Source organism: Leuresthes tenuis, unplaced genomic scaffold (assembly GCF_036924035.1).
Source record: "Leuresthes tenuis unplaced genomic scaffold, fLeuTen1.0.hap1 SCAF_11, whole genome shotgun sequence".
Lineage (NCBI taxonomy): Eukaryota > Metazoa > Chordata > Actinopteri > Atheriniformes > Atherinopsidae > Leuresthes > Leuresthes tenuis.
In genome coordinates this window covers 16,912,785-16,926,311 of record NW_027325365.1, presented here as the reverse complement: position 1 = coordinate 16,926,311, position 13,527 = coordinate 16,912,785, and the positions used below count along the sequence as shown (strand labels likewise).

At 41.9% G+C, this 13,527-nt stretch overlaps 2 protein-coding genes across 3 annotated transcripts; one reads left to right on the top strand and one right to left on the bottom strand.

Annotated features, from left to right (window-relative positions):
• The first annotated feature begins 76 nt into the window (after nucleotides 1-76).
• LOC140318119 (uncharacterized) lies at nucleotides 77-3,489 on the top strand. Of its 2 annotated transcripts, none has more exons than XM_072395804.1 (3): nucleotides 77-947; nucleotides 2,631-2,733; nucleotides 3,040-3,489. In XM_072395804.1, the coding sequence occupies exons 1-3, from the start codon at nucleotides 738-740 to the stop codon at nucleotides 3,393-3,395; spliced, it is 669 nt and encodes a 222-aa protein (XP_072251905.1). In that variant the 5' UTR covers nucleotides 77-737; the 3' UTR covers nucleotides 3,396-3,489. The 2 variants fall into 2 exon arrangements, with proteins under 2 accessions (XP_072251905.1, XP_072251906.1); XM_072395805.1 differs by lacking the exon at nucleotides 77-947 and adding an exon at nucleotides 980-1,364.
• Nucleotides 3,490-5,447: 1,958 nt separating this feature from the next.
• Nucleotides 5,448-13,298, bottom strand: LOC140318118 (uncharacterized). The gene is made up of 7 exons (XM_072395803.1): nucleotides 13,023-13,298; nucleotides 11,217-11,492; nucleotides 9,216-9,503; nucleotides 8,765-8,931; nucleotides 8,572-8,670; nucleotides 8,437-8,478; nucleotides 5,448-7,832 (listed from the first exon to the last, which is right to left on the bottom strand). Exons 1-7 carry the CDS (start codon nucleotides 13,063-13,065, stop codon nucleotides 7,686-7,688), a joined length of 1,062 nt encoding a protein of 353 aa, XP_072251904.1. The 5' UTR covers nucleotides 13,066-13,298; the 3' UTR covers nucleotides 5,448-7,685.
• Between the last annotated feature and the right edge of the window lie 229 nt (nucleotides 13,299-13,527).

The window sequence follows — 13,527 nt, the reverse complement described above, 5'->3', positions numbered from 1 at the left end:
TGTGGAAAGAGTCGTTAGAAACGCTGGAAGGAAGGGAGTAACAAGGCAGGGCTTTAAAAAAAAAAAAAAGAAAAAGAAAAAGGGGGTTGTGCAACATAATCCATCTCAGTAGTGCATTTGATGCCAGATCGGGGACAAAGGAGCACCAAACTTGCTCGGTGGGCAGCTCCGGGCTGAATAAGAGGCTTTAAGATACTCGTGCTCGCGGCGTCACCACGTTCCTCTTAAATCTCTCAAGGAAACGTGGATATTCTGCCTCCGCAGCTCCTTTATACGAACTTTTCCGTGCGCCTTCGCTGATGACTTTATATTTGGACTCCTGCTGCAAGCCTGTAACGGTTTTCTACCAAATATAGCCTCCGTTTAAGCTGGAGCGTCCTTGAGTAGCGAAACTGCATTTGATATTTGCGTCGCTGCCAAAGTTTATAATTAAATGCCGAGATCATTTTGATACTGAGTGGAATTTGCTGACCAACACGTTTTTATATAATTAGCTAATTGGATATTTGAGTTAGCCGGCGTTTTTTTTTTTCCTCTTTCTCCCATTTTGCTGTATTAGTGCATGTTGATTGAAACCTCCCAACAGGAGCCATTTTTAAGTCTGAATTTCCTGAACCTGCTCTGGGCCGCATCGTGGACCTGTGTGCACACATCTTGGCGCATATTTTTTTTCCCCCTTCCATTGTTCTCAAATCTAACCAGGACTGCTGCGTGCGTCTGGCTGCGGACGCGGTGCCATGGCTCGGGTGTTGATTACTGCCTGCTTGTTGGCTCTCGGTGTGGCGGTGGGCTGCGCTGGAGTTGAAGCTGAAGCTGGAGGCCAGCAGGCCAAAGCGGAGAGCCCACCGGTGGTCACTCTGCTCACCCTGATCACGGGGACCTGCCAGGAGATCCAGCGGTACGCGGAGTCAGTGTTGGGAGCCGGCGTCATACGGTCAGCTGCTGAGGTACAGAGAGGAGGTGCATCCCCGGATTATACTCTTTTTCTCTCTGCACCAGGAAGTGGATCTGCTCTCAATTCTTTCCTTTATTTCTTAATATTCTAACGTCACTGTTTGCTCTATTCTTGATCAATAACTGTACCTGATTACTAATTTTCAGCTCCAACCCTGTCACCTCTCTCCAACCTCATCACTTCGCCCTTCACACACATTCCTCTCCCCATGCTCCTCAACTTGTTAATCTTCCTCCTGATCCCCTCATCTTCTCTGCCCTCATTTCATGCATCCCCCCCTCGCCCATGCACACGCAAACACGTACATCTCTGTCTCCCTGCCTCCACCCTGCTGTGGCTCCCTTCTCAGAGTGCAGTGTTGTTTCTTGAGTCATTGCTTGGCCAGGAGAACGTCTATACAGTGGCCATGGTAAGAAACCCCCCCGGGTGTTTTCACCCTGCTACCCCTGGCATGGTCCCTTTAAAACAGAGTCCTCTCGTGGGGCTCCGTTTTGCCTTTGTCACATCTGTAGATCTAGCAGGAAGTAGGAGCATGACCATAGTGAAGCTGGCATCACATTAGTGATATTTGCATGGTAGGCCACAGTTCACTTGTAGAGATGAGATTTAGTAGATGTGTGTCGGTTACTGTGACTTAGATGCTGTCCGAATGCAAAATATGTGTGTGCACAGTCTTTGTCTTAAAAATGGTCTCTTTATGCAACCCCAAATTAGAATGAAAAGCCGCCCTCCGACTGAACTTGTCTATGCAAGATTTAAAACAGGCTAATAAGGTTATAAAAGAAAAAAAAACAAGTAATTTATTCTGCACATTTTATCAAAGCAAAAGTAAAACATCAGATCCTCACACTGCTCTAACGGTCCCCCGGTAGATTTAATGTAGCAGCAGCAACATTTCTTCAAGGACTTCATCAGATAACGTTACTCTGTTAACTTCACTGGAAACTGTCAGTGCGCCGAGTATGTTTTTGTGCATCTGCTTCGTCTCAGGTTTGTCTGAATATGAATATGAATTATTGTCTTTTCTGGGCCACTTTTCACTTTGTAATACTGCCGACGGCAGTCCTCACTGCAACGTCCATCATATGTAAACTGAGCCGGCTGAAAATTACCCGTACCGTTTTTAAGTTGCATCCACACACTGACACGGAGTGACAGATGCTCAAGTCTCACTCTGACACTGCACAGACCTCGTGTGTAAGCCTGTGTGTCGGGCAACAGGTGCAGATAAGATCCCCGTCCAACTGACTGGGCTAACCTTGACCTTGCTGGACAAGGCTGCACTATGTCTGAATGTTGTTGCTGCTTTTTTGTTTTTTCAATCTTTCATTTTGGGGGGAGGAGAGCGTTTGCACGGAGGGACTGTACAGGAATAGAGAGGGGTGCTTTCCAGCTGTCATCCACATGCACTGCTGTCTGTACAAGTCAACAATACAGCAGCTTTTCTACCGTGAGGTGTCTCACGGTCAGTTAGAGATCCCTGTTTAACGGGTTTGTGCAAAGTGCTGCTGTAAATGTCAGTTGCTCTGTTTGTAATCCAGCATAATAAATGACTCTGTAGCTGCCTGCACATTCTCATTTTTTGCCCCTGCATGATCAGAATGTTGTCTCTCTTCATTGTTGCCTTGTATGAAAAAGTATAACATGTCTCCACCCTTCCTCCACACCAAAATAGTTTTTGGAGACAGTGATCCGATTCGTGGCTGAAGGAGCTGCCAGTGGCCTGAATGTCATCGCCGTTTACGTCACAGAGATCCTCAGGGTCACAGGATTTGATGGTGGGTACCGGGGTGACCCCTGTCTGGGACTCAGACTCTGTTTAGACTGTTAAGGCTTTGCTGCACACTCTGCTTTTCCTTTGTGTCTGTGTCGCTCACCGAAAATCGCGCGCTGCAGTAGGAGAGAGTCTGTGGCAGAGCAAGTTTTAAGTGCAATTTGAAATATGCAGCCTTCCTCAGAGCAGTTTTTCTGCCACACCCTTTTAGGTGTGTTTACTTATCTTGCTTCCTCTCTAAGGCAGGCAGGTTTTGTCAAGCTTTATTCTACATGAAAAGACACCTAAGCTGGATTCCCTTTTCCCACAGTTGCACTGACATTGCCGCGCTTCACTCCGGAGGGCGTGACCGCCGTCGCCCAGTGGGGTCTGGTGGGCCTTATCGGTTACTGGGTGCTGACCATCGTCCTCCGTGTGCTGATTGGTGTGGCGAAGCAGGTGTTCTGGGTGGTGAAAACTGTCCTAGCACTCTGGCTTTTTGGACTGATCGTGACTGACAAGCACGCCACCGCAGACACCACTGCAGTTCGATTGGGCGGCCTGGTGCTGGCGTGCGTCCTGTTGACTCTGCTCACTTCTGACTCCGATAAGCCCTATGCAGTGGAGAACCGCCTGAACAGCCTGGAGGGCCGGCTGAAAGCAGTGGAGAAGAGGAAAGGAGAGTAGTGATGGTGGAGGCTGAGAAAGCGGTAACACTAATGATTTACTCATCTGTGAGAGATGTGGGAAATAAAGTATCTCTGGGATTTTTAATCAGAAATGCTCTTTTTGTTTGCCTCCTGACACGAGAAAACATATTCACAATGATAAACAACTGATAAGTACTGCATAATAAACATTATTTATGTATATATATATAAACTTTTTATATATGAATAAACTTTTTTCCGAAACCAGGCAGATAAAATAAGAGTAAGGCCAAACTGTGTGGACTTTTTAAGCATCAATATGCTCGTACGTTTGTTAGACCATCAGCCGTGTCATTAGTTTTATGAGTAATTCGATCAAAAACCAAAGAATTGGGTACATTTGGCTAGATCTGCTTAACAGACTGCATGGTTCATCATTCTTTAAGAACCATGCAATCTGTTGAGCGGTAATGGTTGAAGTTAAACCTTCCACCTGCTGGTGGCGCTCGAAGAACCGTCAGCTGCTCATGTAAGTTATGTTAGATTCACCTTGACTAAAGTGACCCACCAGTTGCCAGGCCATTCTGATCCTATATAACTTTTCCTCTGTGGGTGGAGGGATAGCTCAGTTAATCAAAGTGAACAAAAAACAAAAAAAAAAACAGCTGATATGATCCTCACAGCCAGCCTCATGTTACCTCATGTTTACACTCCTGCTGTTCGCTCAGCTGGGAGCTGAAGTGATCCTGTGGGTTCATACCGACAATCCTCTCGTCCCACGTGTGCTCCAACTAAGGGGCACAGCCTGACCTCTGAGCCAAAATTATTACGCCTGCTTGACTCCTGCAAACTCACCTCCCTCTTACATCGTGCTGTGATGGAGTGCCAAGTGGGCCAGATAGGAGTGACGACTCAGCATGTCACCAGTCTTCCTGCTTCATCACAGATAGCCAGGACAGTAAGACCATACACACTGTGTGTTTAGAATCATTATTAGGTGAAAACCTTCATCTTAAGATGAAATATTTGACCTAACATGTCTAATAATGAATTAAACAACGACAGTGTATGTAAAGTTGGAGCTTGAGCTCGTACAAATGAAAACACAAATCTGCGGCTCTTTGGGAAATTTTCTTCATCAGGTTTTTCTTGCCTCAACTTCACTGTTTTCCGAGACTCTCACCCCTCTCATAGTGTAGCTTTTGGCAACATCTTGAAACTGTTTCATGAGGAAAATCTAAAAGCTCACAACCCAGGGCAGTGGTTAATTGTTGGGGATCGACAGTGCCAGCTGCTTTCCTCACACATGGCTTACAACAAGTTCAATTTGGGACTTGTTTTCTTCTCGGTAACAATGCAATTTAGCTCAAAGTCTGTTAGCGTAAATAAGCAGCTCTTTGCTAACAGTTCACCACAATGACTTGTTTCCCACGGTGTAAAACCAAAATCCCGTTAACAAACAATGAAAATGTACCCGTGCTGTATCAACTTGTCTTGCAGACACATAATAAACGCATTTCAGTGACAGTACTATCATCGAACTTTAAATCCACACTGCTTGTGGTCAATCTGGTCATAAATCTGGTCAGAGATAACCAATTACATGTCTCCCAGAAATGAATATTCTCAGGTTGTTAGAAGCTAGTCATAAATCTGATACATGTTTTGATAACAAGTGCTGTGATGAAAACCGGGAGCCCAGCTGGAGATCTTAGTTTATAATTCACTAAAACAGTATACCTTCATTGTGTGGCCTATAAATGAAAGCATAGGGTGTTTAACTATTCCAGGATCACTCCACAGAGAACTGCTTATGGAAATGTATGACAATCAATAAGATCTGTGGCTGTGTCGTTTGTCTTTTCAACTCGCAAAAAGGCTCAGTCCTGCTGCAACTTCTGCTCTGTTGAGTCCTCTGGGAACTAGTTGGCATGTCAGGCAGGAATTTATGTGCTTGGATGAGCTTTTGGCCCCGAGGTGACGCAAGGGGGGTGGTGGTGCCTGTACTGGCTGTGAAGAGAGTTAAAAGTATGCTGTGTGCGGGGACATGACACTGTAGAACAAACACAAACCACATCTATGGGTGTTATAGTTTTTATTAATGTGACATTAAGTGTAAATACTGAAATACATTATTATTAATACATTGTATTTCATACAAATATTCATCACTCTTCCTTTTCTTATACGGCAGCCAGTTAGTGCCTAAACAAACTACCGTATTTACACAACAGTACACTGTGTCATGCATCCCATAACATTCAAATATGAGCAAATACAACAAAAACATTTGCCGACAGGTGTTGATAATAACGTATGATTATTCATTATTCTACCATCGTGTTTGGTGCAAATGTGAGTGTAAACTGTCGTCTACTGCTTGTGTTAGTGTGTGTGGAAAAAATGCAAATGTTTTTAATGTTGCATATGATATTAAAAGTAATGCACTTACGGCACAATGTCAACAGCAGTGCAGCGAGGAGGTGTTGCGGTATTTTATTGCCACTCTTCAAATATGCATGAGGAATTGGCAGTATATAAAAAAATCATAGAAACATATAAAGTGGGGTCCAAGACCAAATGGAAGAATATGTAACATTTTCATGATAACCTGTGATTAGGTAGTCTAAGGCTGTAGATACATTAAAAACACAGCTATGGCATGTTAAATACAGAAGAAACTCTTTACTATTTACAAGTCAAACAAATCAGTTGTTATTTCAAGCAAAGATGGGCTTTCTGAGAGTCAACTCATGACTAAAGGTTTCCAAGAAAGTACAGCAAAGAACTGCCCCACACTTTGCGGAGGCTGGTGGTGGACAATCGAGTAGAACCAAACATGACCAATTCATTTGGGCATCGATACATTAAGATTTGATGGCGAAGAAATAGAAAATCAGTCTCATAACTAATGGAAAAATGCAAAACAGATTCCAGTCAGAAAAAAGACTGTGTAGTGGTTATCTCAGAGGATTGGTAACGCCACACGCAGACGAATCATGGAGGATGGTAGAAAGCCCCATTTCCTGATGGACCTGAACATTCATAGAGGAGGCACTTGAAGACTGAGAAGGCCAAACACTCCTGATGTCACAACGAGCTCTTTGGGTCGTTGTCAGAGACGAGCTATCAAAGTCGATGTTTCTCCAACGCTACTGTCATTATGGGACATTTTTAAGAGATTCAACTCTTCACTCAATCATCAATTAAATAGATTTGTGTTCAACAACAACAAAAAAAAAAGTTGCATTCTTTTCTAAATAAAAACTAAATAGCTGTATTTTCACTAGTGGTCTCAAAATTGAGGAAGTCACTTGAGGGTGTGTGTGTGTGTGTGTGTGTGAGTGTGTCACACCCAAGCAGCTGATTATGTTTTTCCCTTTTAAGGTAATCCAATTTCAAATCCACATTTAGCAGCGTCAGTATCACACATAACCAGTTACGATGTAAACACATTGCAGAGGTAATCTGAAGTTGAAACATCAGAGCAAAAAAACAAAGACGCTTTCGTCAGCTTTTGGTGAGATAGTTACACTGTTGCCTGAAAACCTGCAACGTTTAGAGAAAATGTTCGCTCAGTATGAAATATGATTAAAAAAGTTCTTACCAACAGACTAATAAGGTAGGCATACATGATGAAGACATTCTTAACTTAGAGCTTCCTTTTTTTATTTTTAAATCATGGCTCTGAACCTGAGGTCTTTGGGTAAATGCTCTAACTGGCACATGTGACTTTGGAAGACTATAATTTTCTAAGTGACACTGACACTGATATAGAGTGTGGTCTTCACTTTTTCAGAGTTTGATGATCAAATACAATAAAAAAAAGAATAATTAAAAAAAAGAATGGAACACTAGCATTGTCCTGCATTGAAAAGGACAAAAGAATAGTGTCACATTTTGGGCAACACACTCCACATTCACTTTGAGTAGGGTGACGTAGTGCATAGCCAAACCGAACTGTGAGACTGTAGCTTCACTTTTCTAGAATGGTTTGCTGTGGAACATGATTTCACATGACTTTTGCTACAATTTCAAGTGTTGGGCAGGCTCATTGTCATGTTTTAAGACATCAGCCTTGTCCATATGGTGTGAAGGCACAGTTAGTAGCTGCTTAGCTTAACAAAAACACTAGAAACCCAGCTATCTTGTCACAGAACCAAGGTAACAAAATTGATCAATCTAAACTTTAAGAGATCCCTGATTAAAGTATTATGTCTAGTTATTTAATCCATAAAAACAAAGCATTAAACCTAATAGTGCTATTACCCAAAATGGTTTGCTATCTCTTTCATATTGCACTAATGACTGCATTTGCTCAAGTCTGTCAGAGGAAATTGAGTTTGTCTGAAGTATAAACATCAGAATGGGGGGTATCAGAGTTAAAGTTAATTCCCTTCACTTCAAACCGCGGCTCGTAGGGAGAGTACAGTAGGACAGTTGGAGAGTCTGCCCGCTCTGCCGGAGCTGAAACCTGAAGCGAAAAAAGACATCACCATCAGACATCACCATACATATATTCATGCTTTTGTTTTAAAGGTGTAGCACGGAGAACATTCATGCCAAAATGTTACCATAGTTTATAAGCATTAGATAGCATAGAATTTCTCACTTTATAGCATTAGATCGCCACTGTACTGCTATTAGCACAGCTTTATGAACATAAGCATATTAAGTGAACAAAATAAAAACCTGAGCAGGTTTAAACTTAGTTAACTGCAGTTCAATACAGCTTTGCAATAAATCCATCATTGTGAAAGCTTATAATGTTCTTATGTTGGAATTGTTTAAAAAAAACGATGGGGAAACAACTGTAGATGAAGGCGTTACGTTTTTCACACCTCATTTTCTGAAAAAGCGATCGATATATATGTGCGCTCATATATGCTACAGCACCATCTTCACACAAATCTTTCCGATAGAGTAACAACAAAAATTTAAACTCAGTAGCTTCACAGACCGGTGCTTTGTCAGGCTGAGTAAAACGACTTATCCAATGAGAATTGCAGAAAGTAGAAATAGTAAAGGTAGGGTACGGGACCATGTGTAATCACTCTAATAGGAGCAGTGGGTCATACCTCAGAATAAGCAGGCAGCAGTTCAATCTGAGGATTGTGTATCTGTGGAGTAAAAGAGTTTATATCAGAAGTGGTATGGTAATAAAATGGGCACAGAAGACATAGAAATAAAAGAAAAAAATAGAGCAGACTAACCAGTGGGCCAGTCAGAGTTTGAGAAGGCTGGGTGGGGTTGGGTGCCTCGGAGGACCCAGTATGTTGGTTTGGCCTCGGTCCAACAGGCTCGTGATCATACTGCAGATTGAATTAAACAGACCACTCTTACCAATATTGCACAATCACATACTCACACCAATTGTTAAGCAGCTTCAGGGGAGAACATGTTCACCTCCTGGTAATACTCAGAATGTTCAGCAGCAGCAGCATCATCGAATTCAGAGCCGTTCTTTTTTTTGGAGCTCTTTCCACAGCAGCAGTGCTTCAAACAACAGCTCAAAAGTGCAAAGAGGAAAGCTCCTCCTCCAGCCATTAGGTAGGATGAATTAAACTCTGAAGCTGAAAAAAAAAGAGATAATAATTACATTAGCAGATCAGCATGCCCGTCAAATCTGACACGATGACTGTCGACAATCATATTTGTGACTGAAAACTTGTGAATTTATTGTGTCAATGTAGGAATTAAGAAGCTATAGATAAAAGTAAATGAATGTAACATAAGTAAAAAGAGGAAACAGCTTAATGGATACTCCCATTGTGTCCAAAGTGGTCCATGAAAACAATGATGGAGAACAATAACACAGTAGTTTAGTGAGAACTTGTGAAACCCACAGGTTACTCACGCTTAATTTCCAGGGACACCCTCAGGGCCGTGTCGTCATTATTATCTCTGATCTCAAAGTGTCCCGCACATGACTCTTGGACAGCCTCATTTAAAATCCCACAAGGCTTTAAAAGCTGACTCCCAGCGCAACCACGCTGATTCGAATCGAGCAGCCTGCCATGACGAACTATCTGAGTCTCACGGTCACCTCCTTCTGGGAAGAAGTAAATGTTGCAGGAGTTCGGTGGCAGATCGAAAGTGAAGCGGAGTTGTTCACCAGGTGTCAGACTTAATGTCCTCGTGTTAGCTGGGAGAGGAGATATGAAAGAGAGCATCAACCAGGTAACATCATCTATTCCTGCACTACACAACAAAGCTGAATGCACCACAAAGTGACAACTAGAGAACAGATATGAACCAAAAAGCAGCAACTGAGACCGATTTTCTATGTTGTTTTTGTTTGAAGCAATTAAGAAATTAATTTGAGTGTTACACTGAGTTTATTGTACAATATTAAAAAAAAACAACTTAATTTCAACTAACTAACAAACTAGCTAAAAGTCAATAATACTGAAATAATCCCCAAAAGCAAAGCAAATTGCTTCTGCATCATAAATGACACAGAAATATATGATCTATAAGTTGATAACAATAAGGAGAACAAATGGTCAAAACTTAACCGGCGTAGTTTAACAGAGCAGTCCATGTGTGAGGGTGCAGTACCGTCCTCCACTGAGAGCGTGATTTTTACATTTTAGAGCAGGATTCTTTTGTTTTCAGGCTCAGATACTAAAATACTTTCCTTCAAAACTCTTCCCTTTCACCCAAAAGTCCCTGTTTGCATGAAAATACACTCAGTCTTCTTCTGTGCCGTTGTGAAACATGCGCCCTCAAACCCCCCCCCCCCCCTTTTTTTTTTTAACCCCCGAGATTGATATAAAAGCCTATCAAAAAATTCAAGCCAACAGAGTGCACGTGTACACCCTTGTATGTAGGTGCTCATCATTTTCTGTGTCAAGTGTGGTGCAAAAATACATAAGATGAACATACAGCTTCATGTCATTTTGGATTTAAAACAAACAAAAAAAAAAAGATCAAGCTGCTTCGATTGTCTTTAGATCAGTGTGGGGAGAGTACTAAAAAATGCTGTAGTACCATAATGACGATAAATAAACTCACTTTCCTGGTCTGGTGTTTAAATATATCTTGCTGACGTCCCTCAGCCGAAGCCTGTTAACCAAGAATAGTCTTGAGCGGATGTTGAGAGGGTAACGAGCGCATCCACAAATAGGACAGGACGGTGATGTCAGAGCCGTGTACGGCACTCTGTCGGCTGGAGAATTTTGGGTGGAAAATGTAACTCATGAGTACAAGTATCACGAGTACCCGGAAGAAGCCAGAGTCCAGGGAGAAGGTCTCAAACTGGAGGACAATGTAAGCAACAGTCAACCTGAGTGCAGGGACCCAGTGCTGGTGTGAAGCAAACTCTCTGAGAGCGAGGGCAGAATTTTTAGGAAGAGCCCTTTAAGCTCTTAGTATGAAAAAAACCCCAGAATCTTTCCTTCAAATTTAAACAAAGACAAAGAAACATTATTGATTAAAAAAAGATTTCAAAAATGAAATGACAAAATAACAATGTTTAACATATTGCATTGATGGTTCCTTTCTCAAAATATCTCAAATAAACAAAGGGCAAAGGCAGCTGACAAAACCAGGTGCGCATCACATGCTGTTCACATCAGCACTGCTTATGAGTAAAAGCTTGTTTAGTTCCTATGCAGAGGCCCCAGACAACTGGCAATACTCACACCAAAAAAAGCATCACATTCATATTCAGGAGCCTGTATACATTTAAAAATAATAATACAAATCTGTAGTCATAGGTGCTCCATGGTTTACAGGAGCTGAAAAAATTAACTTGAACCCAAAACTTTTCCCGACAACGTCAGCCACTGCACCAAAAAAATACCAAAGCATCATGGAGGGAAGTAAAATAAACTCAAACTTAAATGATACTCACCTACTACCTCAACTGTCTTCGTTGACAGAGGTGTCCAACCTCTGTCTCTTAGTATGTACTGGCCACTGTCCCTCTGGGTCACATTGTTTATCATATAGTAGCGGCCCACCATTCTCCGCCTGGCAGCCTCACTGGCCTCGGGGTCGTCTTGTTTCCACAGGATCGTGCTATTTGAGCTGTGCGTCGGCACGAACTCGATGAGCCGAACCGTTCTTTGTACTCTCATCCTGTGTCTGTTCCCATACTCCACCTCGGCATAAGTGTCGTAGGAGAGACCTAAGGATGAGAGAAAAATATTTGTGTTTTTTTGTGAACATCAGGGGGGATCCCATGCAAATTCAAACACCCAACTCGGCCAGATCACATTAGGGGTTATCTTGACAATAATGAAAAGAAAAAAGATCCCAAAAGCACAACTTAAAATCTGGAGTTTTAAAGTCACCAAAGAGGACCTAGTGTCAGCATTTTTGGGATCCTTTTTTTGCCTTACTAACCACTGAACTGTTTCACTGAAATGGGTCGAAACAAGGACAACGTGAAACGTAATAGTTGTCACAGAACGTTTAAGAGTAGTTCATTATTTACAACTGGAAAGAAGAGATCTTCAGCTTTTAAACTAGGTAGAGCCTAACCCAGCAAGCCACTGACCAGAGCTTCCTAAATATATCTTCTGAACTGACAAAACCCCAAACACTTTTCATGATATTTTTGATTATAGGCTATATTTGCCCCAAATAAAGATTATTTGTAATGCCTTTAAAGTTTTATGTGGAGAAGTGTGACAGTTCACAATCAGTTAAGTTTATTTATTCGCTAGCTAATTTCTTTGATACTTTCCACAATATGGCTGATGTGATATTATCAGGGTAAACCTGTGAAATCTAATTCAAACACAACATTTCCAGTACACAGCATGTCAGAGGACTCTTTATCTTTTGTTTTTGTTGGTATTTTAAAATGGCGAAGCTTCTACAAAATGCTCAGAAATGTGGGTGCTGGTGATGTAGTGGACTGCATTTAAACTGGCCACCGTTTCTATAACCATGAAACTAACACTGAGCTGGTACCTTGTGTGGGAAAAACAATATGACATAGTTCAATGTAGCACTTGGGAAGAAACGAACAAACACTAGAATTATATATTAAAAATTCCAGTAATTCCAGACTCCAGGAGCTCAGCTGTTAAGATGTGTTGACAAAGCTTAATACAGGTTTGGCTGGACACCAGAAACACAAATGTCTGACACAAAAACAGTGTCATTAGGAGTCTTCCTCAAACGCTTTCTAGACAAAATTGAAGTGGATGTTCAGTCTGAGACTGAACCTCACCGTGGCAACTGTTCTGGTGTTGTAAGTTTTTATCAGTTCGCGGGACAAAAACAAAGGTTGAGCTGTGTCAGCAATAATACTTCAGTTTCTCCAGAATTTCCACAGCCCAGTTATTAGTAAAGACAAACTGTGCACGGTGACCTAGAATAATGTAAGATGTGCATTTTATTTCTATTCTAGTTGCTGAGGTAATGGTCTGTTTTGTTGACAAAATCCGACTAACCAAATAAACAATGCTGCAAAAGCAAATATAATGAGATGGATAAATGTTTTCCATTAAAGGGAGTGGATATGGAGGGTGCAAAGGCATCAACTGAAAATGTACGCTTTTAAATGACCCACACCAAGGGTTACTTTAAACTGTTGTCAGTCCATACAGCAATATAAACCTACTTCATAACTAGTCTGGGCTTAGGGAAACGTAGTCTTTTGAGATGTCGAGCGTAAACGGGATAAAAATGTGTTTATTCTACTCACCCACACAAACACAGGCACTCAGGAAAAACAACCGCAACATCATGAGCGACTGTCCAAGACGCAAAACCACTCCAGCGTAAACCTGTACAAAAATGGCTCATCAGGTCTTTACTTCTGACATATTCAACATCAAGCAGCACTTAATATCTACACGGTGTCAGGGCAGAAGCTGCACAGCGCAGATATATCGCAATAAACCTTGACTGTTAAGGGTTTGTTGAAGGAAATGGAAGCTCTAACTGGTTGGCTCCATCCGAGAGGGCGTCTCCTCTGTGATCCTCGTGGTGCGTTTAAGAACCGTGTGGATCTCACCATTACCCCTGAACTTATTCATCTGTGTCCGTGGAGACACAGCTGTGTCAAGTCGAGGAAAAATAGGTGATTTTATAGTATCGTTGGAGTTTCCTCAGACAAAGTGTAAGAATGACTGTTGACATTTCAGTCTGACGGTACTGTGTTCTAAAAGATGTGGGTATTCATCTTCTTTTTTTTTCAGTTGTGGAGA